Source organism: Panthera onca, chromosome C1 (assembly GCF_046562875.1).
Source record: "Panthera onca isolate mPanOnc1 chromosome C1, mPanOnc1 haplotype 2, whole genome shotgun sequence".
NCBI lineage: Eukaryota > Metazoa > Chordata > Mammalia > Carnivora > Felidae > Panthera > Panthera onca.
The window spans coordinates 212,806,377-212,832,988 of record NC_138346.1 but is presented as its reverse complement, the minus strand read 5'-3'; the positions used below and the strand labels follow the sequence as shown (position 1 = coordinate 212,832,988).

General features: G+C 53.0%; 3 protein-coding genes across 4 annotated transcripts in view; 1 reads left to right on the top strand and 2 right to left on the bottom strand.

Moving 5' to 3' along the window:
- CLCN6 (Cl-/H+ antiporter 6) overlaps positions 1–8,494 on the top strand; it is a 32,669-nt gene extending 24,175 nt beyond the window's left edge. The window contains exons 19-23 of one of the 2 annotated variants that reach the window (XM_081796455.1): positions 280–434; positions 584–740; positions 2,378–2,485; positions 2,629–2,754; positions 5,520–8,494. In XM_081796455.1, the coding sequence (XP_081652581.1) occupies positions 280–434; positions 584–740; positions 2,378–2,485; positions 2,629–2,754; positions 5,520–5,600 (627 nt within the window). In that variant the 3' untranslated portion in view covers positions 5,601–8,494. Of the gene's footprint in view, positions 1–279; positions 435–583; positions 741–2,377; positions 2,486–2,628; positions 2,755–5,519 lie in introns of those variants that run through there. The other variant, XR_014138125.1, reaches the window with a different exon arrangement.
- A 2,821-nt stretch (positions 8,495–11,315) lies between these two features.
- On the bottom strand, positions 11,316–12,837 carry NPPA (natriuretic peptide A). Its single transcript, XM_060625270.3, has 3 exons — positions 12,562–12,837; positions 12,134–12,460; positions 11,316–11,625 (listed from the first exon to the last, which is right to left on the bottom strand). The coding sequence occupies exons 1-3, from the start codon at positions 12,682–12,684 to the stop codon at positions 11,614–11,616; spliced, it is 462 nt and encodes a 153-aa protein (XP_060481253.1). The 5' UTR covers positions 12,685–12,837; the 3' UTR covers positions 11,316–11,613.
- Positions 12,838–19,113: 6,276 nt separating this feature from the next.
- Positions 19,114–21,145, bottom strand: NPPB (natriuretic peptide B). Its single transcript, XM_060625271.2, has 3 exons — positions 20,578–21,145; positions 20,086–20,341; positions 19,114–19,508 (listed from the first exon to the last, which is right to left on the bottom strand). Exons 1-3 carry the CDS (start codon positions 20,701–20,703, stop codon positions 19,492–19,494), a joined length of 399 nt encoding a protein of 132 aa, XP_060481254.2. The 5' UTR covers positions 20,704–21,145; the 3' UTR covers positions 19,114–19,491.
- Positions 21,146–26,612: the final 5,467 nt, after the last annotated feature.

Sequence of the window (26,612 nt, the reverse complement as noted above, 5' to 3'; positions counted from 1 at the left end):
AGAGTTGAGGAGGGGCTGCTCCCAAACCGAAGGGGTGGGGAAGTTGGGCCGGCAGAAAACCGCAAGATCCCAGCCCCGAGGCTCAGAGAGGTTCCTTTCAATCCCAAGCCCCCTGAGCCACCGTGAAGATTTCTTGCAGTTCCTCTGTCGGCTTATGCTTTTGACCCCACCGTCCCCCAAATCCCCAAGCTACGAACATGCCACGTTTGTGTGCCCGCGCCCAGCCGTCGCTGGCCGCCCCGCTAGAAACCTGTCCCCTCCCCTCCCGCCCACGCACAGAAGTCCAGCATCGTCACCCGGGCCGGCGAACAGCGCAGGCGGAGCCAGTCCATGAAGTCGTACCCGTCGAGCGAGCTGCGGAACGTGTGTGACGAGCACGTCCCCGAGGAGCCGGCCGAGAAGGAGGACCTTTTGCAGCAGATGCTGGAGCGGAGGTGAGCGCGCGGGCTCCGGAAGAGCCGGCGCTCTGCTGTTAGCTCCCCAGCTTCCTGGGGATTTGGGGAGCTGGCTGGGGACGCGGGGGAGAAGCAAGAAGCAGTCCCGCTGAGGGTGTGCTAGGCAGCGTCTGGTTTTTACGTAACAGATACACTCCCTACCCCAACCTGTACCCTGACCAGTCCCCGAGCGAAGACTGGACCATGGAGGAGCGCTTCCGCCCTCTGACCTTCCACGGCCTGATCCTGCGGTCACAACTGGTCACGCTGCTCGTCCGAGGAGTTTGTTACTCTGAAAGTCAATCAGTGAGTGTCTCTGGTCTGCACTGGGATTCTCGAAGGCGCGGGCTGGCGGGAGGACAGTCCCTGTGCCTCCGCTGGGGAGGCCAGGTGCCAGCGGGCTGCTGTGAGGGGTGCGTGCGGCCCGCGGCTCCCTCTGCCGCGGTCCGTGCCTGTCAGGTGACCCTGAGCCGCAGGGGACTCTCCCAGTCACCTTCCCCTTAGTCTGTGCGCTGGCTGTCGAGTGTCCTTCTAGCCTGCGGACTTTTAACATAGTTTCTACGCTTTGATTTCTGATTCGGGCGAACTTTTGTACGTACGTTACCCAAAAATACTGTTTTTCCCATTAATTTCCTTTTTCCTTTCCTTTGGTGTTTACGGAGAAAAGCAGGGGTAGGAGGGGGTGTCTTGTTCAAAGTGGTCCCTGTGGCGACCTGAAGACCCTGAAGGTTGCCCAGAGGCCCGGTTTCCAAACCGACACTCCCGGTTCGGCTCTTGCCCACAGAGGCCAGCCTGAGGTCACTCGTGGTCCTGGTGGCCTGTGGAAGAGAGCCAGCGTGGGGCAGGACAAAAGGGGCCACGGGGGAGAGCGGTCTGTGGTGAGGACAGCCTGGCTGGATGAGGGTGGAGGTGGCGTGTGGGGCACAGGAGGGGTGAGGTGGGCTGGGTGACTGAGCAGAAACCAGCCGGAGCAGGTGCCGCCCGGCAGGCGGCGGGTGGAGGACGCTGTGTGCAGACAGAGCGGGGTCCCGGGGAGAGAGATCAGGACAGAGCAGTGACTGGCGCTTGCAGCCACTGTGCCCCGCCTGAGTGCCAGTGGTGGTGGCCCAGGAGCCCAGGGAGGGCGGAGGGAAAATCTAAAATGCTCAGAACGCGGGGATGGTAACAGAGCTGCTGTGTCCGTTCCCCATGGCTGCCGTGTCCGTTCCCCGTGGCTGCCGTGTCCGTTCCCCGTGGCTGCCGTATCCAGTTGCCGCAAACTGGGTGGCTGCAAACCACAGAAATCTATTCTTTTCATGATTCTCAAGGCCGGAGTACCAAGTCCACACGTCAGCGGGCCTTGCTCTCTGGAGAGGCTCCGGGGGAGGGGCGTTCCTTGCCTTCCAGTCCGTGCTGGCTGCCGGCCATCCTTGGCACGGCGTGGCTGTGGATGTGTCACTCGAGTCTCTGCCTCCGTTGTCACGTGGGCTTTTCCCTCCGCATCCTCTCCTCTGTTTCGAGGGACAGCCGTCATTGGATCTAGGGCCCACCCTAATCCAGTATGACCTCACCTTAAGTGGCTCACATCCGCCAAGACCCTGTTTCCGATACGGCCTCGTTCCCAGGCAGCAGGAGTTAGGACTCAGATCTTTTGAAGGATACAAGTCAACCCACGACAGCTATTGGCTAGCTCTTCTCTCATTTAGACTCCAGAATAAGCCACATCCATCTTACAGGTGAAGAGAAGCAGGTTCCGAGAGATCAGGAGACTGCAAGGGTGGCGGGCTGGCGGGGAGCCGGCTGGAGATGGCGGCGGCTCTCTGCCGAGCGCTCTGTTCTGCGTTCCTTGCGCCGGGTGGGGCCGTGGCTGGGGGGGGACATGGACTTAAAGGGGGAGGGGCCCTAGACGTGACCCTGACGGTCGCTGTGCCCGAGCAAGGACAGTGTCTCGGTCGGGATTGCAGAGCGCCAGCCAGCCTCGCCTTTCGTACGCCGAGATGGCCGAGGATTACCCGCGGTACCCGGACATCCACGACCTGGACCTGACGCTGCTGAACCCACGCATGATTGTGGTGAGCGGGGCTGTCCCTTTGGGGCGGGGACCCCAGAGAGGAGGCCAGCAGCCCGTCCCACGCGGAGCTGGTCGGCGCCGTTCGCGCCTCATCCTGGTTAGGGCGGCGGTGGCCGCCGGTGACTTGTGTTGTCCCCTCTGCAGGACGTCACCCCGTACATGAACCCTTCGCCCTTCACCGTTTCACCTAACACCCACGTCTCTCAAGTTTTCAACCTGTTCAGAACAATGGGCCTGCGGCACTTGCCCGTGGTGAATGCCGTGGGGGAGGTGAGTCTGACTTCCGGTCTGCCCACAGCCGGGCCTCTTCTGGAGAGGACCCCGTGACCGCAGCGCCCCTCCCAACCAGCAAGGTTCCTGGGGCCAGAACCTCCTCCGCAGCCCTCGGAGGACCTTTGCCTCCTGCGTGTTGCTGACGCGCACACTCCGCTCGGCCAGCAGGTGTCGCCAGTGTCACGGCAGCCTTAGCACAGCGCAGTTTCAGGTTTCCAGGTTTTCGTCACCCTCCGTGGGGGCCTCTACTTCCTGGAGGAGGGGCTCTGCTCTCCACCTAGGATGAGCATTTATAACATTAAATGAGAGAACGTCAAGCAAAACACTTGAACGGTTTTAAAAGATACAGCCAGGTACAACTAGTAATCATTGCTGCAGACTTTTCCTTTTTTTCTTCTTAGAACTCCCATTTTTTTTCTCTCATTACACAGGTATTGTTTGGTTGCTAAAAAGACGTATATGAGAAAATGTAGAGAAGCAGAATATAAACAAAAAGAAATACCAAAGCGTTATTTCTAAGAGGTAGCCACGCTGTCTAGCCAAGGTAGATCCTTTGTCGTTCTTCTCCGCATCTAGGAGTAGAGATTTTATGTATCAAGTTTTAATGAGAATGTTATCAGTTTATACTGTTTAATACCCTAATGCTTTGTTTAATCTAGAGGAAATGACTTTCCGTGGCAGAAAACTTCGTTGGCCTACAGCATAGATATATTTTTAAGTTTGTTTATGTTTATTTTGAGAGAGAGAGAGGGAGGAAACACGTGGGGGAGGGGCGGAGGGGGAATCCTAAGCAGGCCCCCAGCTGTCAGCACAGAGCCCGATGCAGGTCTCAAACTCACGAACCACGAGATCATGACTTGAGCAGAAATCAGGAGTCAGGCGCTGAATCGACTGAGCCACCCAGGCCCCCCCCCCCCGGCATATGGTATTTTAGTTGGCTGGATAGCATTCCACTGGCTGGCTGTCGGCCACTTACCCAGCGGTCCTCTGTTGGGGGATATTTTGTTACATGTCACTCTAGTGTTCACCCCCCTGAGACTTTGGATCTGTGCCGCCAAGTGGCCCCCCACCCCCGGGGAATGAAACCTCTCTAAATAGAAGCATCCCGTGGCAGACGCTGGCACCCCACAGCCTGCTCTTCGTGGGTGTAGTTGTGGGGGACCAGATCGTGTTCCTTGAAACACAAGTGCAGTGAGGGTTCTGACACGTTTCACGGTGCAGAGTACCCACGTGAGTGACAGATGTGTGTGGCCGCCTCGGTCACAAAAACCTGTTTCTCTGGATGCATCCTCTGCTGTACTTCTGTCCCTGTTCCGCACACGGGCGGTGCCGAGTCTCCGAACGCCGGCTCGGCGTCCCACGGCGTAGCTCGTTTCTGACACCATGCACCTGGAGGTAGCGTGTGACCGCACATGTTAAGGGCTCAGCCCTACCGGCCCCTCCCCCCACTTCGGATGTCAGTCAAAAGTCCAGTTGTCATCTGTGTTTCTGGCTCGGCGGCTATAGATGGGAGGTTCCCATGATCCTCTGCTCCTAGAACTCAAGAAAGCAGTTTACTTACCTGATTACTAGTTTACTCTAGAAGACTGTGATTCGGGAACAGCCAGATGGGAAGAGACGACGCATAGGACAGGTACGTGGCGAGGGGCGCCACACGTCCACGCTCTGCAGCACGCTGCCCTCCCAGCACAGAAGCTCTCCACACGCTGTAGTTCAGGAATCTTCTTGGAGGCTCTGTTACGTAGGCATGATTGATCACATCATGGGTCATTGGTGATTGATTCAACCTCCAGCCCCCACCCCCCGAGATAGGGGGTGGGGCTAGAAGATCCAATCCTGTAGGCACATGGTTGGCCCCCCTGGCAACTAGCCTGTGTCCTCAGGAGCTTCCTAAAAGTCATGTTATTCACGTAAACTCAGGTATGGTTGAAAGGAGCTTGCTATGAATGACTAAAGACACCTCACTCTCATCACTTCATTCCACGAATTTCAAGAGCTTGTGGCAGGGACTAGGACGAAGACCTGTTATAAATTTCCTATTATAAGTCCCATTATAAATCACAGGATCATAATGACTCAGGTGATGCTGAGAGACCATATTTATGAGCTGTAGCGGGGTCTGGGCCTCTCAGAAGCCTGCATTGAGCTATGCCTTTTGGACATGTGTGTGAGGCAGGCTCTAGGGGTGGTGGGAACTGAGAAGGTTAGGGAGCATGTGCCTTGCTCCAAAAGACATTCAAATTCAGGGGCGCCTGGGTGGCTCAGTCAGTTAAGTGTTTGACTCTTGATTTCAGCTCAGGTCATGATCTCAGAGATCTTGAGTTCGAGCCCCACATCGGGCTCTGTGCTAACAGCTTGGAGCCTGCTTGTGATTCTCTCCCTTTTTCTCCCTCTGGCCCTCTCCTGCTCGTGCGCACACTCGCTCTTGTGCTCGCTTGCTCTCTCTCTCTCAATCTCTCTCTGTCTCAATTTTTTTTTAAGACATTCAAATTCAGATTTTAGCTGGCCCGACTAAAACTCCTCTTGGGGGTGAATTTGTCCCATTGGCCTCCAGTTTACAAGCCCTGGTTACGTTGATCTCCTTCTCAGCTGGAAACTGGGTAACCTTGAAGTGCACAGCGTGACCGGGTTGTCCCCGCGCTCTACAGGCCCGGACTCTGTCTCCTCCGCCTACTGTGAAGGACCGGGCAAGCTCCCTTTGCTCCTGTTCTTGCCCCAGTGAATTTATTCTGCAGGTGACGTGGGTCTTCTCTTTGTTCTAGATCGTTGGGATCATCACTCGACACAACCTGACGTTCGAGTTTCTGCACGCCCGACTACGGCAGCACTACCAGACCATCTGATGGGCCAGGGTGGCCAGCCCACCCTCTCCCAGAGCTGCCTGAGGGCGCAGCTCACTCATGCTCCGCCGCCACGGCTGGCTGGGGCCGTGCCAGGGCACGGAAGATTCCCACACACCCACTCGCTCGGAAAGCCTACAATCATCGAACACTTCGCTGGTCAGACATCCCGGGGGTGGTATTGCACCAGGAGAGCGTGAACTTGCCTGACTCTCTCAGCAAGTATATCTTCCTGTCTCCTGCTCACTGCTTTCCTGCCGTCCAGCATCGGCTCAGGCCCCAGGCCCCTCCACCCCACTAGTGCCAGGACCAGAGGGGACGTCAGGCCTCACCCCCCAGAGAGTAACCCCCAGAGCAGTTTTCCCGCCCCTTCCTGCTGCTTTCCTAGGGAGCCCAGCTGTTGCCTTAAATTGTAACAGGAGGGACTTTGACCAAGGCAGACACTGGGGCAAGCGCCAGTCGCAAAATTAAGTGAATTCCCAAATTTAGGGATTGGGCAGTGAGAAAATGACCCCTTTCGGGGAGGTCTTCCTTCGTTGGGACCCTCAACTCGATGTGCTCAGCAGTTCGTTTGGAGGAAGCACCTGTTTTCTGGAGGCGGCTGCTCTGGGCGCACCCCTGCGGCCGCGGTCTCCGTGGGGGCGGCGCCTTCCAGAAGCACAAAGCATTAAGGTCCCACTGATCGTCCCTGAGATAAGTCTGACCATACGCCCGGATTTACAACCCCCCCCAGTTTTTAACATTTCAGCTTCTCTCTCCTCCACTCCGTCCCTCGTCCCTTTGATCTGCATTGACTAACTTTCCTTCAGTTCTTACGTGAGTCTTCCTGGTGAAGCAGCCTAGTGAAGCAGGAGGATCTTGGCGTTCCCCCCACCACCCCAAGTTAGCTAAAAGGGCGCCCCACGATCAGACTGCTCTACCTAACTCCGGGGGGGTGGTACAGTTGTGTCTCAGACAGAAAGAAGCGAGCCCTGAGCCAGTGACCTCGGCAGGAACGTGATGTAGCTGGAGAAGCCAGTGTCAGGATGAAGCTTCTTCCCGGAGGAGGGTGTGTGCCCCTCACAAACCTCTCTCAGCCCCCTGCTGCCAACCGGTCCCCAGGGTGGGCAGGACCAGGCCCTGAGGCTATAGCGTTAACCTTAGGAAGGAGGCCTCTGGCTGTCAGTGACCTGCCTCCCTCCGGGCCGGGTGGTCCTCTGACTGGGCACCCAAAGTGAGCACTTGCCGTCAGGTATTTGCACTTCTCCCCTGTCGACCCCCGTGCTCTCCCCTTATTGTGTCCCCATCCGAGGCCCATCCTGCAGCCCTGGGCCAGACGCGCTTTGGGACTCAAGACGGCCATTCCTTCGCATTTAAGTTATTTTTGTAAATTGTGGAAGATGCCTGAGGGCGTGGACACCAGGGCTTCGGCAACACCTCTTGCCCTCTGCCTGGGGGTGGGCGTCCGTCTGTCCTTCCGTCCTTCTGTCCATCCGTCCATCCGTCGGGGCCGGGCCGGCCCAGGCCTTGTGCTCAGCACACTCTGCTCACTCAGGAGGCTGCTTTCAGGGTCTTTCCCACCTGCCTGCGGCCCCCTCCGTTCTTCCCGTTTTCTTGCCTCTTTGACCAAAAGTACGTTAACTTGTACATTTTTCGGTTTCCTTGGATGCACTTGACTTGTGAGATGTGGATGGGACCCCTCCCCCCCCAATAACTAGTTGGGGGAATCACAAGGACCAAAAACGGCAAGCCCTTCTGACTGTGACTGTGTTTAACCGGCTGCCAGTGTGTTTTAAGGCAGCATTCAGAGCTTGGCCAACATTAATCTTCCCCTTTATTAAGAAAGAAAGCAGTTCCCCGAGTCAGGCAAACGTCAGGACCACCCATCACAGGAACAACCCCCTCTTCCCATCCCTCCCTGGAATCGGCAGAACTAAAGTGCTGCGGAGGGACCTCTGGCCTCCGGGGGTCTGGGACGCCAGCTGCCTGCCTCAAGGCCGCCCTGGGTGAATGCTGTTGGAATGTACCCCCCCCCCCCACACCGCAGTGCACACTGCCTTGCATTTAAGTCACCAGATACTTTGGCCCCACTGGTGTAGCCCAGAGGCAGATGGCACCGTGCAAATGCCTGCCTCCATCCGCTGGCCGCCACCGACCCAGACTCCCTCTGGGAAGGCACGTTGCTTCCTGTCCTTTGTGGGCGTCTGCCCCTCCCAGATAAGCCCAAAGACAGCGACTGCCCCACTTATAACAAAGTAACTGGAAGCCTCACCCCTTTGATAGTGAGAAGCCCACGTTGTCACCATCTCCCCCATCACCAGCCCCGTCGCCTCCGGGTGGGATGGCATGTCCATAAACAGAACCCACAGGAGGACCACAGGGGTGGCCAGAGACAGTTTTCTGTGTTTCATCTCGTGCTTGGTGTTTCCGGTTCCCCAGCTGAGGTGATCGGGAGCTAGGGAGCGAGAGTCCCTCCCGACCGTGGGACCTTTGCGCTCTGGGGGGTGATTTGCTCATGACCTTGATTAACTAACGGTTCCTGGCTGGGATGGACGCTTGCTTGCTTGACCCAACCAACTCTATGACATTTCTGATGCAAAATCGCGTACTGACGCGGCCCTCGGAGACCAGAAAGCCTCTGGAAAGGCCAGAAGCGCCCTCCTGGGCCCTGCGGGGTCAATGTACATACAGTGTTGCCTCACAGCTCCGTGGACCTTGGTCACCTCGACAGTAGCAGCTTCCTTTTCTCTGTTTGCACTGTTGGTTTGTATAGTAATACTAGCTAATCCTGTTGTGTACATAAATTGTATTTTTTTTTAATTTGTAAAATTCTATTTTTATTTGGACTTTTGGAACTTGGAAGTTCTCATTGTAACCATAACACATCAGAATAAAATGTCTTCATCTGTCTCCTTCGAGCTTTTGTCCCCACGGTGCTCTTTCTTTGGAGTTGTACTTCGCTTTTACTTTGCTCTCTTTCTAATATGGAAAAATCACAGAGTAGATGTAGCGTCTCAGCTGTCTCCTGCTAGAGCTCTGCCAGCAAGAAGGCTTCGTCCCCAGGGGTCCATCTACTCCCACCTTAGTCCTGTGGATCTTAGCAAAAAATCAACCCAGTTCCCAGTCTTCCGTTTCTCCCCTCCAATGAACACCGTGCGATCTCAGTTGCTGATGCTTTGCACCCGCTCCCTCAGCTACCGCTGTCCCCTGTCCGCTGTCGCTGTCGCTGTCCGTAGCAGGAGGCAGAGGATCCGTTTGTAGGCCTGAAGGGCTGCGTGTAGGACTTCGCCCCACCGACAGGTTCCCCGACACCCAGCAGAAGAAGTGAAATCCATACTGAGTCTGTAGATGTTTAGACCTTGGGGCTGGCTTCCCTGGTGCCATCTGTCATTCTCTTTGCTCTGCCAGAAACAGGATTCTCTTTGTCTCTGGTTGATCTGCTCTAAGTTACCCTTCGACCAGCAGTAGAGATGGTCTCTGTTCAACCCTGTCCCCTGGTTTCCTAAGTGCCAGGGGCACTTTCTGTGTATCCGGCACTGTCTGTCAGTTCCGTTCCGCGAGAGCCCGCCGTGTCCCAGTGGCCCCTCAGGAGCGTGTGCACGGTTCACCACGCTCCCCTCCTAGCAGCCCCTCCTCCCCGGACCTCGGCAGCCACGTTTGGACAGACACTTCTCCCTGTCGCTGCTCTTGTCCTTGCTAGGCCTTCCCTGCTTCTTGGTTTTCCATCCTGTGCTCAAAGTCCACATGAAGAATATTTTTATCAGAGGTGGTTAGATTAAAGGTCTTTCCCCACCTCTACTCCCAAACTGTCAATTCACTTCTGGCCTCCCCTCTTCTCTACGAAGAGCGAATTACTACTTTATTTCCCTCTTTTCCTAATTTCTGTACACGACCAAGACAGTTTGACTTTTTTTTTTTTTAAGTTTATATATTTTGAGAGAGAGAGTACATGGGCAGAGACAGAAGGAGAGAAAATGAATCCCAAGCAGGCTCCACACCATCCGTGCAGAGCCCAACAAGGGGCTCCAGCTTAAGAACTACAAGATCATGACCTGAGCTGAAACCAAGAGTCTGGCGCTTAAGCGACTGAGCCACCCAGGCGCCCCGACAATTTGACGTTTATAGGGCACCAAGAATGCCATGTGCTGCAGAGGTGCTGACCAGGCCTTCACCTTTAAGGAGCTTCCAGTCCAGGGACACAGACACAATCGCATACCAAGGCAAATTGTCTTGTGTTGTAATAGTCCTATACAAAATGCTGCCGGTGCAGAGCTTAATTAGTACCAGGCATGTGATCTCAGGGTTGAAGTGGCATTTTCAATGAGCCTTGAATGTGTAGAATGTTCCCAGGAACGCTGGCTAAATCGCATTACAGGAGGGCATGAAGTGAACGTTTTGGCGGGGGGGGTGGGGGGGGGTGGGGGAGCCCACTGGTCAGAGGAATGTAGAATCTGACATGGAGAATGAGGCCTGTAGGGTGGGAAAACAGGTTCGAGCACAGTTCCCTGTTGTGGGTGAACCTAGTGCCTGGGACTCTCTGCTTTTCAGAAACGGACACAAGGAAACGGCATCCTCTCCAGTGCAGCCCTGCTCCGTCACCTTGGGCCTGAATTAGAGAAAGCTGGCGGCTACTTTTTAATTATGTGTTAGTACCCAAAAGGCACATAAATGTGCGGTTCGTCAGCAAACGTTTTTTCTTCACTTTGCTCAGCATTTTGGGGAGGGGGGGAGGGAAAAAGAGCGCATGAGTGAGGGAGGGGCAGAGAGAGAGGGGGACCAAGGATCTGAAGTGGGCTGCACGCTAACAACAGCGAGCCTTGATATGGGGCTCCAACGCAAGAACCACGAGATCATGACCTGCGCTGAAGTCGGATGCTCAACCGACTGAGCCCCACAGGTGCCCTGCTTTGCTCACCTCTTAAACCCAAATGCTTTGCCCACTTTCTTAAAGTGCAGTCACTCAGCTGTGCCAAGTAACTCTCTCAAAATGTATCAGAGAAAGTTTTGTTAGTGCCCTCATTTACAAATGTGCCTTGATTTTTTTTTTTTAGGCTCTGAGTATATATGTGCCTCCAAAAACAACAACAACAACAAAAAACAAAACAAAAAACTACTGGGTGTACAAAATTGTCTATGGGGTACAAGCTACATTAGATGTAACCAGAAAAAAAAAAAAACCCAGATGTTTGTAAGTTTTCTTTTTAATAAATAAGTGCCCTGAATATGAGCAAATCTGAAAAATAAATGCCCTTTCAGTCTCCTGGGGCATTTCCAGGATCTGTGATAAGGCCGATGTGAGAGAGTAAACTGTGAACTGTGGTTTGTGCCCCACCTTCCACCAAAGAAAAATTTAAGGGTAAGAGGTGGGAGGGAATACAAGCAAGAATTTGTCCAAATCCACAGCATGCCACCAAGAGTGACCCTAATGTCAGCTGTGGACCCTGGGTGACAACAATGTGTCAGTGTAGGTTCATCAGCTGTCACAAAGGCTCCATTCTGGTAGGACACATTGATGACGGGGCTGGCTCTGCATGTGTGAGGGCAGGGGGCCTATGGGAAGCCTCTATACTTTCTGCTTCATTTTGCTGTGAACCTTAAATGGCTCCCCAAGATAAATTCTATTATGTTTAAAAGGAAGAAGAGAGAAACCGGGCATTCTCTCTGACAAAAGGTAAATGGGTATCAGGCTGAATTCTCTTCCCAGGAAAAAGAAAGAAATCACCAACCCGAGCCTTCGGCTTCTGTCCGTGGTGCTGAAGTTTATTCATGATTCAAACAGCTTTCAGTAATGGGTGAGCGTCTATCCTAAAATTTAATGCATAGGATGGGAGCAGAGGGGAAGCCACAATTAAACCACTTGGTCTACATTCAGCATAAAATGTGAGAAACGTTGACAAGAGGCTGAAGCTTGAATAGGGTGCTCATCACGGCTCAACTTGATGGCAATGAGATGGGACAAAGTTGAGTGAGAGACCCCAAAGGATGAGGGTCTCTCGAAGTCTGCGCAGGGCCTGGCCTGCCTTTTCCTCCCTGGCCATTATCTTCGGTACTACAAAGAGAACAGAGACAAGGTTGGCTTGGTGACCTGGCCCTATTGGAAAAGTCAACCTCACAGGACTGTGCTCACTTCCCAGCAGCCCCCACTCCGGCCTGACAACCCTGAGTTTCATGAACTGGTACACAAATTGCTTGTTAGAAGCTATAAGTCAACCCTGGTCATTTTCATTTAATCCTTCGGGGTCTGACAATTCTGGGGAGGCACATGAACTGCCAATCAGCAGAACAAAGGTGACTTGGCTCCATGAACATTTTAAGTCCCCAGTGCTCATGGCAGTAACTTTTTTTTTCTTAGCATTTCCTTAGCAGCCTGTAGCTGAGAATGATGAATGATGTCATTGCCCCAAGTTGGGACACAAAATTTCCAAAAAGAAAGCTTCTACTCTGGTCTCTTTACTGCAGGAGGCATCCCCTGGTGGTGTTCTTTGACAAAGTTTGAGTCTCAGTGAAACCATAACCGCCTTCCTCCCCACTCCATTTCCACCCCCAGCTCCTCTTACCCGGAAGCTGTTGCAGCCCAGTCCACTCTGAGCTCCAATCCTGTCCATCCTGCCTCCAAAGCAGCTGGACCTCCGCAGACTCCGAGGGGCAGCAAGCAGTGCCCTCAACTTGCTTTTCAGGAGGGCAGATCTATCGGAGGAGTCCCAGGAGCCCCGCCCAAGGGCACCCCCATCTCTCTGGGCTGGGTTGACCTCCCCAGCCCAGGGAGGCACCTCAGGGAGGGGGCTAAGAGCTGCCCCAGCTTCCTCATTCTGCTCACTTAGTACTTGTGGGGGCACGACTTCATCTTCTAAAGGCATCTTGTCCTCCAAATGGTCCAGCAAATTCTTTACAAAAAGAACACACGGGGAAAGGGAGAGGTCTCAGTGACCAGCACAGTGTCACAAAGCCCCCTGGTCCCAGACTGTGGCCCCTGTCCCGGTCCTACCTTGAAATCCATCAGGTCTGCGTTGGACACAGAGCCATATACCGGGTTAGCTCCTGTTTGCCACAGGAGCTGACACGCCAGGAAGAGGAGGAAGCTCGCGGTGATGGTGGAGAAGGAGCCCATGATGGCGTCGGTCAAGGAGTGTTCTGGTGCTTGCTGCCTCTCTGTCCTCTCTTCTCCTTCTCTCAGCCTCCCTCCGCCTGTCTCCCAGCTGCCCTGCGCCTCCTCTTTTTATAGCCCCCCAGCTCTCCAAGAGCGCAAGAGGGACGGAACCCTCCCCATTCTGTCACTTGCAGCGATAAAGCAGCTGAATGAGGGAACAGCAGAAGATGACCTTTTAAAGCTATCAGCCCAGCAGAGCCTGTCACTGCCCCCTCCACCTTGAGCAGCCCCAACAACCCCAGACCCTCAGCTGCAAGAGCCACATTCTTGTTGATTTGCCTCAAGAGGTTCCCACTTCAAAGGTGTGAGAAGAGCAAAAAAGAGTCCTTGGTTATCTCACAGTGATGCCTGGGGCTTCTTTCTCCTGGGCAACAGGACCCATGCGGAGAGGCAGAGGGTGACGGTTGGCCAGCGCCCAGCTCCCCAGCTCCCCGGGTAGGTTTTTCGGCTCAGCTGTCAGGGGCTCCAAATAAGGGCGGGAGAGGAGGAAGTGGCAGGCGGCCGGCAGCTCGGGACAAATTAGTCCAGATGCTCAAGCCGGCCTCACACCTGACTCATCAGCCGTGAGGGCAGACCTCTCCCTCCAACTGAGCTGCCCTCACTCCTGGCAGTCATTCTCGGCAGTCAGGTGAAGAGGGAGTTATTATTTAGAATATTAAGTCAGCCGGGAACCAAATGTGATGAACATCCCAAGAACTCAGCTCCCACACGTAAACACCAAGAAAACTTTTGGGAACGCAACCATCCCTCTGCCAAGCTCCTCCTCCTTCCCCTCCACAGTGTTGAGGGAGGTGGGCACTTCGAGAGGCCAATGGTTTCATCCCTGTCACCTCGCTGATTAGAGCAGCTCAGACTCTGAGTTTGAAGTTTATGATGGCCCCAACACTCCCAGGAAAGCTCCTGTGGCGAGTTGGCTGGTGGAGTGACGGGGAGGTGAATGTGGCACCCAGTTTCCCTTAATGTCTTCCATGACCTTCCATGAGGCCAGGCGAGTGATGAGCCACTGAGGCCTCCATTTTCCTGACCCACCCCCCCCAAAGAAAATTAACAGGCAACAAGTCTTCCCCCCCCCTTTTTTTTTCAAGATTTTAACTTTTTTTTGAAGTTTATTTATTTTTGAGAGAGAGAGAGAGAGAGAGAGAGAGAGAGAGACAGAGCATGAGCAGGGGAAGGGCAGATAGAGAGGGAGATAGAGAACCAAAGCAGGCTCCAGGCTCTGAGCTGTCAGCCCAGAGCCCGACACGGGGCTCGAACCCACAGACCGCGAGATCATGACCTGAGCCGAAATCAAGCTTAATCGACTGAGCCACCCAGGCGCCCCTCAAGATTTTAAGTAATCTCCACACCCAACGTGGGGCTCGAACTCACAACCCCAAGAGCACGAGTTGCACACCCTCCCAACAGCCAGCCAGGCTCCCCAAGGCTGCCCACATTTAATGAGCGCCCTCCGTTCACTAAGCACTGAACTCCATGTTAGCGTACTACTCGGTGCAAGATGGACTTGGGGGGAAAACCCCAAATTTGAAGGGCTGAGAGGCCCGTGCTAGAGCCCCGAGCAAACCAGGTTACACACATCGTCACAGCCTTATTTTCCCCGTGCTCTACCCACCCCCTCAGTGTTGCCATGAGGCTTAGATGAACTACCAATGTGTGCATTCTGCACACGCGTTCTCAAGTGTGAAGTGCTATCTGTTTGAAAGATGGTGAGAACGGTTGCCCGTGTTGATCAGCGGTAACATGCCCGACACCATGTGGACAACTTTAGATGGATTATCTAATTTTCATCACAGCCCCCATGGGGTGGGTAATATTGTTCTCATTCACAGAGGGGCAGAACTAAGACAGAGGTTATGTCACTTGCCCAAGGTCACTGCCTAAGTGGCGAGGCCAGGGCTGGAACCCCAGGTCTGACACCAGCGCCCGTAATTCCTAATCCATTTCACAGATGCTGCTGCCCCTTAGCATGACAGTTCCTTGCCAGCCCTTTCGGTGCGGTCTCTGATTAAACACACCCCGATCCCCACTCTCCAGGTGACCTCTGAGCAGCTCCTTTACCCTCCCCCTTCCTGGGCAGGGGGTGTGCTTGGCAAGTCCGTGAGCATGCGTGTGTGTGTGTGGACTACCTCACGGAAAGGGTCATCCAAGCCCCGCGACCGGCCGACACACCCGATGTGTTTCGAGGGGCTCCCCGGAAGCCAGGAAATGCATGTGCCAAGCCCCCTCCCTGGCTGGTCAGGTAGAGAGGCTGTTCTGCGGGCGGGCAGGAAATCGGGGCAGTACGAGGCCAGAGGTCACAAGAGGTATCCAGGGTGATTTTATTCTAAGACAGAAGGAGAAAGGAGCGCTCTCCAGGAACCTTATCAGGGTCAGCCGAACTCAGCTTGAAATCCAGAGTGGGTGCAACCCTGAACAGGAAGTCTGGGGGCAAAACCCTCGTATCCTGATGAGTCCCTGGAATGTGCTCACAGCTTAATCGCTCGGTTGGCAGGGTTATTATTAGCAAAGAGGATTCAGTGAGCAGCCACACTGGGGGAACTGATGCTCCTTGCTGTGTGCGTCACACGGCCGATCCCCTGGAGATGCCCTTTCAGACAGGCCTTTGAGGCGGGCGGCGACTTCCAGAAGGGCCTTGTGGCAGGTAGTCCCTGCAATAGCTCGGCCCGAGGGCCTGTGCTGCTCCTCTGTCCTGAGCCACTTCTGAAGTCTGCAGGTGGCCCGAGGAGAGGGGGAAATGCCCTTCCAGGTTCCAGAAAGAGAATTTCAGAATTTTCCCGGCTCCTTGTATTAAAGTAACCTCTCCTCTTCCGGAGTGAAGCCCGAGGAGGGCCTCAGTGTCAGTTGTCGCATTTCTTCTAGTAGCCTCGGCTTTTTGTCCGGGTTGCGTTTGGTTTTTATTGCTGTCTATTTTGTGGAAGGGGGGTGGCAAGAAAGAGCATATTCAGTTTTGCTGCCCCGAGGACTTGACGTTGAACCAACTTACCACCTTCTGCACTGACAAGGCTTAGTGGAAACAGAGACCAGCCCCAGATTGTCTGATTACCCCAATCCTGGTGAAGCCTTCCATTTGCACCTGAGACAGAAAATGGCTTGATGTGAAGTTTCTCTTCTTTTCCATGCCCCGGCCCAATTTTGGGGGGTGTGCACACCGCCCGCGTGGAGAAGTTAATATTTGACGGCGTGTTTAGAAGCCAGCCTGGAGGAGTGAGGCAGAAGAAAAGCAAAGGCACAGAAAAGCAGATCCACCCCCACCCCCACCTCTCCCACTAGCTAAAAAGTCAACAGCCTTTATTTCCTTATCACTGGAAAGAAGTTGTCTCAGTCACACAATGGAATGAACATTGCAAATGGGGGGGAGGATCCAGAACTGGGGAGTCTCTAGCTTCTATCGCAGAGTCCCCATCTCAGGATTCTCCGCGGGGACGCTGTGGGCTGCTTCGGGGAGCCATGAGGTCCCAGCAATGTCACACATGGTCTGCAGCAGAAGCCCCAGTTGGAAGAAATTGGCAAGATCCTGCTGCACGTTTAGGGATGGTTGTTTCTGACTTTGAAAATGATGTTCAGGGCGCCTGGGTGGCTCAGTCGGTTGAGCGTCCGACTTCAGCTCAGGTCATGATCTCGCGGTCAGTGAGTTCGAGCCCCGCATCGGGCTCTGTGCAGACAGCTGGGAGCCTGGAGTCTGCTTCGGATTCTGTGTCTTCCTCTCTCTGCTCCTCTCCTGCTCACATTCTCTCTCTCTCTCTCTCTCAAAAATAAATAAACATTTAAAAAAATTAAAAAAGAAAACATTCAGTCCCAATACTATCCTGACTTCTGTAACCTCAACACTTGGGACCCAGCAAAGCCCATCCACTCTCTACTTAAATCCTTTCCAGCTTTGAAGACGTGGGTTAGGGCTCCTGGGCTCTATTTTCACCAGCACATCTTTCTGGGAAGATGACAGTGATGAGCATCTACGGAGAGATATAATCTGGCAGCTTCGTTGGACAATGAGGTTGATAATAGGGAAGTCAGGGAGGTGAATGCCATGGCTATAGCTACGTGGGGGGGGGTACATTTGAAGGGGTCAGGGTCACAGGTTAGGGAGGGCCATGTTTTTTTCATGTTTATTTATTTTTGAGAGAGGCAAGGAAGGGCAGAGAGAGAGGGGGACCGAGTATCTGAAGCGAGCTCTGCGCTCATAGCAGACAGCCTGACTCCGGGCTTGACCTCACAAACTTCAAGATCATGACCTGACGCTAAGTCTGATGCTTAACTGACTGAGCCACCCAGGCGCCCCAGGGAAGGCAGGTTTTAAAGGGCATCCATAAGGGGCGCCTGGGTGGTTCATTTGGTTTCGATTAAGCGTCTGACTTTGGCTCAGGTCATGATCTCACGGTTAGTTGGAGTTCCGCGTCAGGCTTGCTGTTGTCAGCACAGAGCCCGCTTCAGATCCCCCGTCCCCCTCTCTCTCTGCCGAACCCCACTCTTGCATGCTTTCTCTCTCTTTCAAAAATAAACATTTAAAAGAATTTTAAGGGCATCTATAGACAGGGCGTGTTTGCATTGCTCCCCACAAACACCAAACACGAGGGGAACTCAATGAGAGGTCCCTCCATTGAGTACACGGGCTACCCACCCCCATCCTCCAGCGGTCACATTTGGCTCCTTTGCTGTTCTCTCTGCGGTCCTCTTTCTCAGACTTTTGCCTGCGGAGAAGACCCAAGTAACACACGTATCATATGTACAGACCCCACCCACCTGAGCCCTACATATGGATAAGCCAGACTCACTGGGAAGAAGCGTTGGCTGGATTTGGGGAGTGGGTGTTCTGGGAAAGGCCCGCCTTCATCACCTGAGCAGAGGGGAGAGGTCACCAGCGGGCAGCGGCAGTTCACCAAACGCGGAGCCGAATGATGCCATTAGGAGGGCAATTTTCCTCCCACCAGCAAACCTGCTTCACTGACTTGGGAGGGACGGGGTGATGCAGTGGTTAGGGACCTGGGTGCTGGACCTGAACCCTGGCTCTGCCACTAACTAACTGCATGATCTTGAGCAAGTCACATCACCTCTCTGTGCCTTAGTTTCCCCCTCTGTTAAAATGAGGGTTAGTAAGAGCTCTTCAGAGGTTTGTTGCAAGGACTATAGGAGTTAACGAGACAGTAGCTGGTGCCTGATGAGGGCTTTGTGAAAGTTAACTACGCTGAGTATTCATTGCACTCCCTGGGTCAGAAACGCCAGGTAAAGGTGGCTCACAGTTTTATTAGAAAGCAACTCGCTCCTCAACCTCATTTTAAAAACCTTAATTGATGTCATCGGCTGTCCAGAACCTTTGGCACACACTGGGCTGACATGAGAAACGACACAGAGACCTACCACTTGTGGTTCCCCTCGGTGGCAGCAACATTAGCTGAGAACAGCAGGAAGGTCAGGAGAGTGAAGTTCAAGGCCAGGAGCGCGGGGAGAGGGCACAGGCTCAAGAGTCACTTGGCTCTCCACTCAGTGGGAGAGCTCAGAGCATCCGTGGCCACATGCGGCCAGGTAGGGGGGCTTCGGTTTTCTGGGTCTCAGTTTTCTCATCCATCAAACGGGGATAAGAATAGTCCTGTCCCTTCTGCGGAGCTAGCATCCTAAAAGGCATTCTGGGCAAGGGGACTGCAGGAGCTGAGGCCTGGGAGCCTGAAAGCAAAGGAGTGTGGCCCGGGATGCTCGAGAGGCAGGGCGCTTGGGAAGGGGGGACCGTGGGGTACAGGGCAGCGTACCAGCAGGACTCCCTGCTGAATAAGACAACCCAGTATGACTCTGGTGGTTGTTTCCTTTTCGGCCCTAGAGATGAGAGGTTTCTCTCTCTGGGGCAGAGAGGAAGTAAAGATGTGGAGCCCCCGGAAAAGGGGCACCCTAAATGCTGGGCCTTTTGTCAGACACTTCTAAACCTGGGATGGGGAAATGAAAATGCTATTGAACTCAGGGCTTTAAAGGAAACAATCACCAGGGAGAATGTCTCCGATGGCAGAATTCCAGACAGAGGGAAAGCTAGTGAGCAAACACTGACCCACACTCCCGTGTTGCGTGAACGTCTCAGGGCCCATCTGCACTCCCAGGGAGAAACTGCCAGCTTTGAAAAGCAGTTTCTGCAAAGTGTCTTGAGTGCTTGAGGTATTTGTAGACATTTCAGAACAAGAAAAACCCTTCAGGAGAAGCAGGGTACCCCTACTCCTACCTGACCAGCTCTGATGCCTTCTCCCCACCCCACCATTAGAACACTTTTAGAACCTTCAGGAAAACAAAGGCTTTGGTTTTTTTGGTGTGTGGGTTTTGTTTTTTTTTTAATGATGTATTTCTTCTAATGCACTAAGACAAATCAGTTTCTTCTCTTTAACATTTTTTAAGTTTATTTATTTATTTTGAGAGAGAGAGAGAGAGAGAAGGAGGAGCAGAGAGAGAGGGAGAGAGCGAGAATTCCAAGCAGGCTCTGCACTATAAACGCAGAGCCCGACAACGGAGCTTGAACTCACGAACTACGAGATCATGACCCAAGCTGAAACCAAGATCCGGAAGGAAGCTCCACCAACTGAGCCACCCAGGCGCCCCAGGACAAATCAGTTGCGAAAGAAGAAGATAAAATGTTGACTTTATTTCACCGTGGAAAATGTGTGCTCGGAGATAAGAATCATCTTATATAAAACAATCACAATAAATAAATAAATAAAAATAAATAAATAAGAATTGCTTCAAAGGGGCTCAGGGAGTTGACGAAGAATCAGACGCAGATGTCTGTACCGGCACTTCCTCTTAATGCCTTCTCAGCACTGTGTGGGGGGGAGAAAAGGTGATGACGGCGTCAGGTGGGAAACTGAGGCAGGATCTGAGCTTCCCCACACTGGGTGTGATCCCTGCCACCACCACCCCCACCCCCATCCTCGGCTGATCTGGGTGTTTGAGGCTTTAGAATAATCCCTCTCTCTGGACCTCAGTCTCCTCATCTGTAAACTGTAAATTATTGCTGCCCTGGTGATCCCGTCCTCTGCCTTTGAGGCTATAGACAGGCTGGGGGAAACCAGGAGGAAAACGTTTAGGACTCTTTCTGCTCCAAGGAGATGCAGCCAGAGAATGACTGGATTCCATCCTAAGGCGACTCTGCCCCTTTTGGTCAGCGAAGCAAGAGAAGGTGGTAGGGACTCGTGGACATAGTAACGAATGATGTCCACATTTAATATTTCTAGAAAGGTGCCCCTTGGCCCTAAGCACTGTCAGCAAGAGAGAGTAAAGCCCAAGTGTCTTTTTCTCAGAATGTGGTTCCCAGAGACAATAAACCCAGAAGTGGTTCTGATGGTGGGACCCATAGGAGTGGGGCAGGGGGATCAAGCTGGCAGGGAGGGGGCTTACCATTGCAGCCCAGGCCACTGAGGGAGCCAATCCGGTCCAGCCTCCGGCCAAAGCACCTTGAATCACGCATCATCTTGGAACTGCCTAGTCGTCTCAGGGCCCGGAGGACATTGTCACGGGGCGCAAGGACCCGCGCAGGGGGTTCCTCCTGGGCCTCCCAGGATTCTGCAGGGCTGTGGCCCTGCTGGAGGGGTCCCAGGGCCATCTGGACTTCCTGCAGCTCTGAAACTGTGTCCCGCAGACCGTCCAGCAGCTCCTGCAATGCGTGGGGACAGCCCCAGCCTCAGCAACCGGCACCTGGCCAAACCGCCCTAGACGGAGCTGAGATGCACCAACCACCTTAGGTAGGGGTCCTGGCACCCAATCCGGTTGCTTTCTAATCCCTTATCACTAATTCGCTAGGGGGGCTGAGGACCTTTTGGGACAATAGCTCAGGACCCGTTTAACTGCTGCTACCCACAGCAGCCTTTTCGCAGGCTGAAGCTCTCTCACCTGTATTGCGGACGCTTCCGAGGCGGGGCCGGGGCCGCCCAGCGGGTGGGAGCGACCTCCTAGTGGCGACAGGTACAAGAACAGGAGGAGCAGGAGGGCCCGGAGCAGCGCCGTCTTGGGGTCCATGTCACCGGAGAGAAAGAGATCGTTGCCGCTGCCGCTGCGCTGTGTTCCGGGTCACGTCTCACCTCCTAGAGGCCGGCGGACGCTCTCCCGGATCCTAGGACAACCTCGGCCTTTTATCCCGGGCCTGGGGTTATCTCTGATTTATCGGCCGCATTCCGGCACGCTGAGCTCAGGGCGGGGGAATGTACCCCTCCGCGCCTGCGACCATACTCGCTGGGGGTGGATGCTGGGGAGAGCAGGCCTTGTATAGCAATGGGCCCGGCCGGGGGGCGGGAGCGCGCGGGGGACACCAACAGGTCCTTCGCCTCGCGCTGCCTCCTTTCCTGCAAAACTCCCAGGGCCTCTCCTCCCCACCCCCAACCATTCTCGGAGAAGGCAGACACAACTCCAGCGTTCCGAGGCCCCACGACGCAAGTACGGGGCGCACGGGGTGACTCAGAGCCAGAACAGTCCCAGCCAACCCCCCGCCACCGGAGCGCGTCTTCCCTCCCCTCGCCTGCCTGTAACTCGGCACGGGCTCTGCTCTCTGCACCCTGCGCCGCTGCGGGTCTTCAGGGCACCCTGACCGCTGTCCGTGGTTCTGATGGTTCTGAGCAAACTCAACCAAGAGGTCTCGCTCTCCTCAACCCAGGTCTGGCAGGAAAGACAAGCATGCAGCAGGGACCTTTGAGACCCCTCCCCACCCTCTCACAACTGCCTGCACTAGGATGCTAATTCTCCAGTATCATCTGATTAAAAGCCTGGGTATGACAAGGAACTTCTGGAATGCTGACCCCGCTTCCATCCCTTAAACGGTAGAACTGATTTGGCTGGAATTTTGAGAGGCAAGGCCCAGAGATGAAGTCATCCAGGAATGCCTTCTATCAAACCTCCTCCAGGTGCCAACACTTCCTCTCCCCCACCAAGCCAACACGTGACGGAAAAAAGCAAGGATGACTGGAAGATGGTTATCTATTTGGTGGGACACTACAGGTATGAGGAGTGCCCCTCCCCAGTGCCTCCCTCATCTGACCATCCGTGACCTAATTCCCATTAGCAGATGGTCTGGACCTCCCATCTGTGATTGCAAATGAGGCTGCAAAGAAAAATGGCCCTGGGAAGAGACACAGCAGGTTAACCCCCCCCCCCCAAAGCGTACATGACTGATGTCACCACCCCTTCCAGATGCCTTGTGTTGACAAGCAGCACGATGAGAGAATGGGGTATGGGTGATGGAAAAAAGGCAGCAAGGGGCAGAAGCAGTGACCTCTAAACAAATCTTACCTTCAAAAAATAGCATCTGCCAGATATGTGAGAAAAATACTGTTTATTGTTTTTCATTTTTTAAATGAGGGAACAGGGGCACCTGGGTGGGTCAGTCGGTTAAGCATCCGACTTGATTCGGCTCAGGTCATGATCTCACAGTTTGTGGGTTCGAGCCCCGCGTCAGGCTCTACTCTGAATCCCTGCTTAGGATTCTCTCTCTCTCTCTCTGCCTCTCCCCTGTTTGTGCTCTATAAACAAACAAACAAAAAAACATACTTATTTTTTTAAAAAGTGAGGAAACAGAGCTCAGAGGAATTAATATGCTTTCTTAGTTAATGACTAGGAAAGCTTGGGTTCCAACCCAGGCAGTCTGATTCCAGACCTGACCCTCTTAATCACTGCCAGGGTGATTGCAAGGGGTTTCTACTAAAAGAAAAAGTAGATTAATTTATTGTCATTTCCAAAGGTAGAGAAAGCTGTGCCATGAGGGATGTGTAAGTTGGTGGCTGTGTGCAAGAAAAAGGATGTAAAGTGTGGCTAAGATGACCATTTTACAGATGAAGATGGGGGGACAAGGGGTAAGAGCTCCATAAAGATGCCAGTCCTGGGAAGATTCTGGGGGCCGGAGTGTGTGCGTATGTGTGTGTGTGTGTGTGTGTGTGTGTGTGTACATACACCACAGGAAGAATATCCAGAGATTAGTGAAAGTGAAAGAGAAAACAAAATCCAGTCAAGTGGCAGAGCTGAGTCAGAGGGTCAGAGGCTGCTGAGAATGTAGAGTCCCTCATGCTGACGTTAGAAGTAAAGAGTTGGGGGGCGCCTGGGTGGCTCGGTCGGTTAAGCGTCCGACTTCAGCTCAGGTCATGATCTCACGGTCTGTGAGTTCGAGCCCCGCGTCGGGCTCTGTGCTGGCAGCTCAGAGCCTGGAGCCTGCTTCAGATTCTGTGTCTCCCTCTCTCTCTGCCCCTCCCCCACTTGTACTCTGTCTCTGTCTCTGTCTCTCTCAAAAATAAATAAAATGTTAAAAAAAAAAAGAAATGACCCTGCATGTAACCTGAGCCTCACTTTGCTCTTCTGCAAAATGGACACATACTCCCTCCTTTCAAGGACTACAAGAGAGAAAATGAAGTCTGTGAAAAGCCCAGGGCATCATGGGAAGAGACAAAGAATTAGGAATACAATTTCCCTGAAGGAGATAGTGATCTCACTGGGAGAAGAGTCAGGCCAGGGAAACAATTAAGTGCTAAGCACTCTGACGGAGCGTCCACCTGCCCCAGGGTGGGCCAGGAGGATTGTAGAGGAGATTTTAGGGAAGACACAGGACTGGATACATCCTTCAGGACCTTCTGTCCAGTGAAGAACAATGTATTATCAATCAGCTGTCACACCAGATCATCCCCACGAACACTTATGCGCACCCCCTGTGTGCCACACGTCTTCCACTCCTATTAAGTGGAGCTTGTACCACTATGTCACAGCATTACTGTACAAGGGTTAAATGAGATGGTATATGTCGTAGACTGCACAATTTTCCCCAAAGATGTCCATGTCCCAGTCTCCAGAAACTGCGAATATATTGCTTAATATGGCAAAGGAGGCTTTGTCTATGTGATTAAAGATCTGGAGGTAGAAAGATTATCCTGGATTATGGGGGGGGGGGGGTGGCTAATATAATCACAAGGGTCTTTATAAGAGGGAAGCAGGAGGATCAGGGTCAGAGAGAGAAAAATGGAAGGATGGAAATGGAGATCAGGTATGAGAGAAGATTCTACACTACAACTGGCATCTTTGAAGATGGAGGAAGAAGCCATGAGCGCAATTGGCCTCTAGAAGCAAGAAAAAGCACAAAAATGGTTTCTTCCCTAGAGCTTCCAGAAGGAACACAGGCCTGCCTGCCAGCACCTTGAGTTTAGCCCATTGAAACATACTTCAGGCTTCTGATCTCCAGAACTGTAGGGAAATAAATTTGTTATTCTAAGGCACTAAGTTCGCAGCAATTTGTTTCAATGGTAACGTGCGATTAATCCAGTATACGCAAAATGCCGAGCATAGTGCCTGGTACTTAATAAGCTTCCGTAAAGGTGGTTGTGGCGGCAATGTTGGTTCTTACCAGTGTCAAACCTTAGGTGCTAGGTGCTGGCTACAGAGAAAGAAAGAAGCCCCTTAATTCATTCAACAAGCCTTTATTGAACGCGTGGGGTCTCCGTGGTCTGGAGCCCGGACTCTGAAATCAGACTGCCTGGATTCAACAGCACCTCAACCTTTTGCTACTTATGGGATCTCAGGCAAGTTACCGCGCATCTCTTCATCTTTTCTCACGTCTGTGTTACATGGTTGTCATGAGGAGGGATGAGACTGTGCAGGCAAAACTAAGCTTTCTGCTAGGAAGTGGGAACACAGAATGAACGAGACAAGCTCTGCTCTTGGGGAATGCACAGTGCAGGGAGAAAGATGCAGTCACAGACTCCCCAGGGTGGTGTGGCCACCGACACTGGAGAGTCCTGGGTGTGCTCTGTAAGCACAGCAGGAAGACTCAGTTGAAGGGGGAGCTTCCCGAAGAAGTTATTACTGAGCTAAGGCTTTGAAGGATTAGAGAGAATTATCCACGGGGGTGCCTGGGTGGCTCAGTCGGTTATGCGTCCGACTTCAGCTCAGGTCATGATCTCGCGGTTTGTGGGTTCGAGCCCCGCGTCGGGCTCTGTGCTGTCAGCTTGGAGCCTGGAGCCCACTTCTCCCTCTCTCTCTCTCTGCCCCTCCCCTGCTCATGCTCTGTCTCTCTCTCTGTCTCAAAAAATAAATAAAAACATTAAAAAACAAAAGAAAGAATTATCCATTAGAAGGAAGATGAGGAGGGCATTCTGGGCAGAGCTGAGGGCTGCTTAACTGACCAACTACCACCTCTAGTCTCTTAGTGTGGGCTGCCTTATAGCAAAATACCATAGACTGGGTGGTTTATAAGCAACAGAAATGTATTTCTCATGATTCTAGAAGTTGGAAAGTCCAAGATCAAGACTAGTAGATTCCATGTCGGGTGAGAGCCCTCTTACTGGTTCGTAAGCACCGTCTTTGCCCTATATAACCTCAACTGGCAGAAGGGACAGATGAGCTCTCTGGAGTCTCTTTTAAAAGGGCAGTAATCCCATTGTGAGGGCTCCACCCCCACGACCTAATCACCTTCCAAAGGTCCCACCTCCTAACCCCCTCACATTGGGGAAATAGCTTTCAACAAATGAATTTGTGGGGGAGGGGACACAGACACTCAATCTATAGCATCTAGGCTCTTGTCAGAAGGGAGAAGACGCAGACAAGGAAAGGTTTGGGGCAAATGTGCTGAACTACTTCTCCTCAGCTCCCCTCTGACTCTGACCTCCAGCCCTGGGCAGCCAGAAAGGGCAGCACAATGAGAGCACCGACCTCCGGGGAAAGGGGAAGGAGGAAGCAAGGCACACTGTCCAGGGGGTCCACAGGTGGTAAGTCTCTGCCTGCTGTTGTCTCATGGTGTGGCTTTTATGCACGTCATTTCTCTGCTTTGGGACTCTGTTCCCCCTTGTGTAGAATGAAGGAATGAAATGAAGATTTCTCACAGGTGCAAAAGCCCTGTGAGAGTCAGCTGCCCCTCGTTCATGGTTAGGTCTGCTCGCCGGCTCCCAGCCCCTGCTGGTATCTGCATCTTCTGTGACTCTTTACGCTTTCTCCAAAGGCCAGAAAATGTCTGCAGAAGAGCCATCAGATCCTTCACAGCTGTGGCATCAATGCAGGTGTGCGTGTGTGTGTGTGTGTGTGTGTGTGTGTGTTGGGGGTGCTTTGGAAACCAGCATGAGTTCGTGAGTGTGCAGCTCTTCTTTGCTGTGAAGCGAATCTCTAAACTGATGGTTATCAGAGGGAAGGCTGAGATCAGTAGCCTGGAAGAAAATAGCTCTTAATTCTTCCCATCCCGTGTCCAGCGTCACCAGCAGCATCTGAGCGTAATTTCTATCTCTATAGAAATGACATTTCTCGGGGCGCCTGGGTGGCTCAGTCGGTTGAGCGTCCGACTTCGGCTCAGGTCATGATCTCGCGGTCCGTGAGTTCGAGCCCCGCGTCGGGCTCTGGGCTGACGGCTCAGAGCCTGGAGCCTGCTTCCGATTCTGTGTCTCCCTCTCTCTCTGCCCCTCCCCCATTCATGCTCTGTCTCTTTCTGTCTCAAAAATAAATAAACATTAAAAAAATTAAAAAAAAAAAAAGAAAGAAATGACATTTCTCATTTCTATAACCTCATAAGGGAAAAGAGTTCTGAAAGGGTCGCCTTATCCTTCCCACCACCTCCAGGAAGGACTTCACCATATTGTCCCTCTAGCTGACATCCCGGTGAGATCATTAGAGCTCCTGGCCCCAGAAATGCCCAAAGTTAATCTACTTCAGCCTTTGCAGTTATATGAGCCAGTAAATCTGCCCCCCCCCCACCTTGTGCCTAGACCAATTTAAGTTCGATTTCTGTCACTTCCACCCCAAATCTTCCTGACACAGTCCCCAAAAGAAATTGCACACCTTTTTCTTAGAAAAGTTTCTTGAGAACAAGGTATCACAGCCCTTAGTAACAGCCCAAAGTCTGGAGCCTTTGCAAACAAAATTGCTGGGCACTGTCTAATTTTTTTTTTCTGGTTTACTGCAGAACTTTATTTTCC

Excerpts from the sequence above, each read along its gene's own strand:
- NPPA (XM_060625270.3), bottom strand. The coding sequence starts at position 12,684 with ATGGGCTCCTTCTCCACCATCACCGCGAGCTTCCTCCTCTTCCTGGCG. Across the intron at positions 12,461-12,561 it reads CAGACCTGATGGATTTCAAG|AATTTGCTGGACCATTTGGA; the intron begins GTAGGACCGGGA and ends CTTTTTGTAAAG.
- NPPB (XM_060625271.2), bottom strand. The coding sequence starts at position 20,703 with ATGGACCCCAAGACGGCGCTGCTCCGGGCCCTCCTGCTCCTCCTGTTC. Across the intron at positions 20,342-20,577 it reads CGGAAGCGTCCGCAATACAG|GAGCTGCTGGACGGTCTGCG; the intron begins GTGAGAGAGCTT and ends CACGCATTGCAG.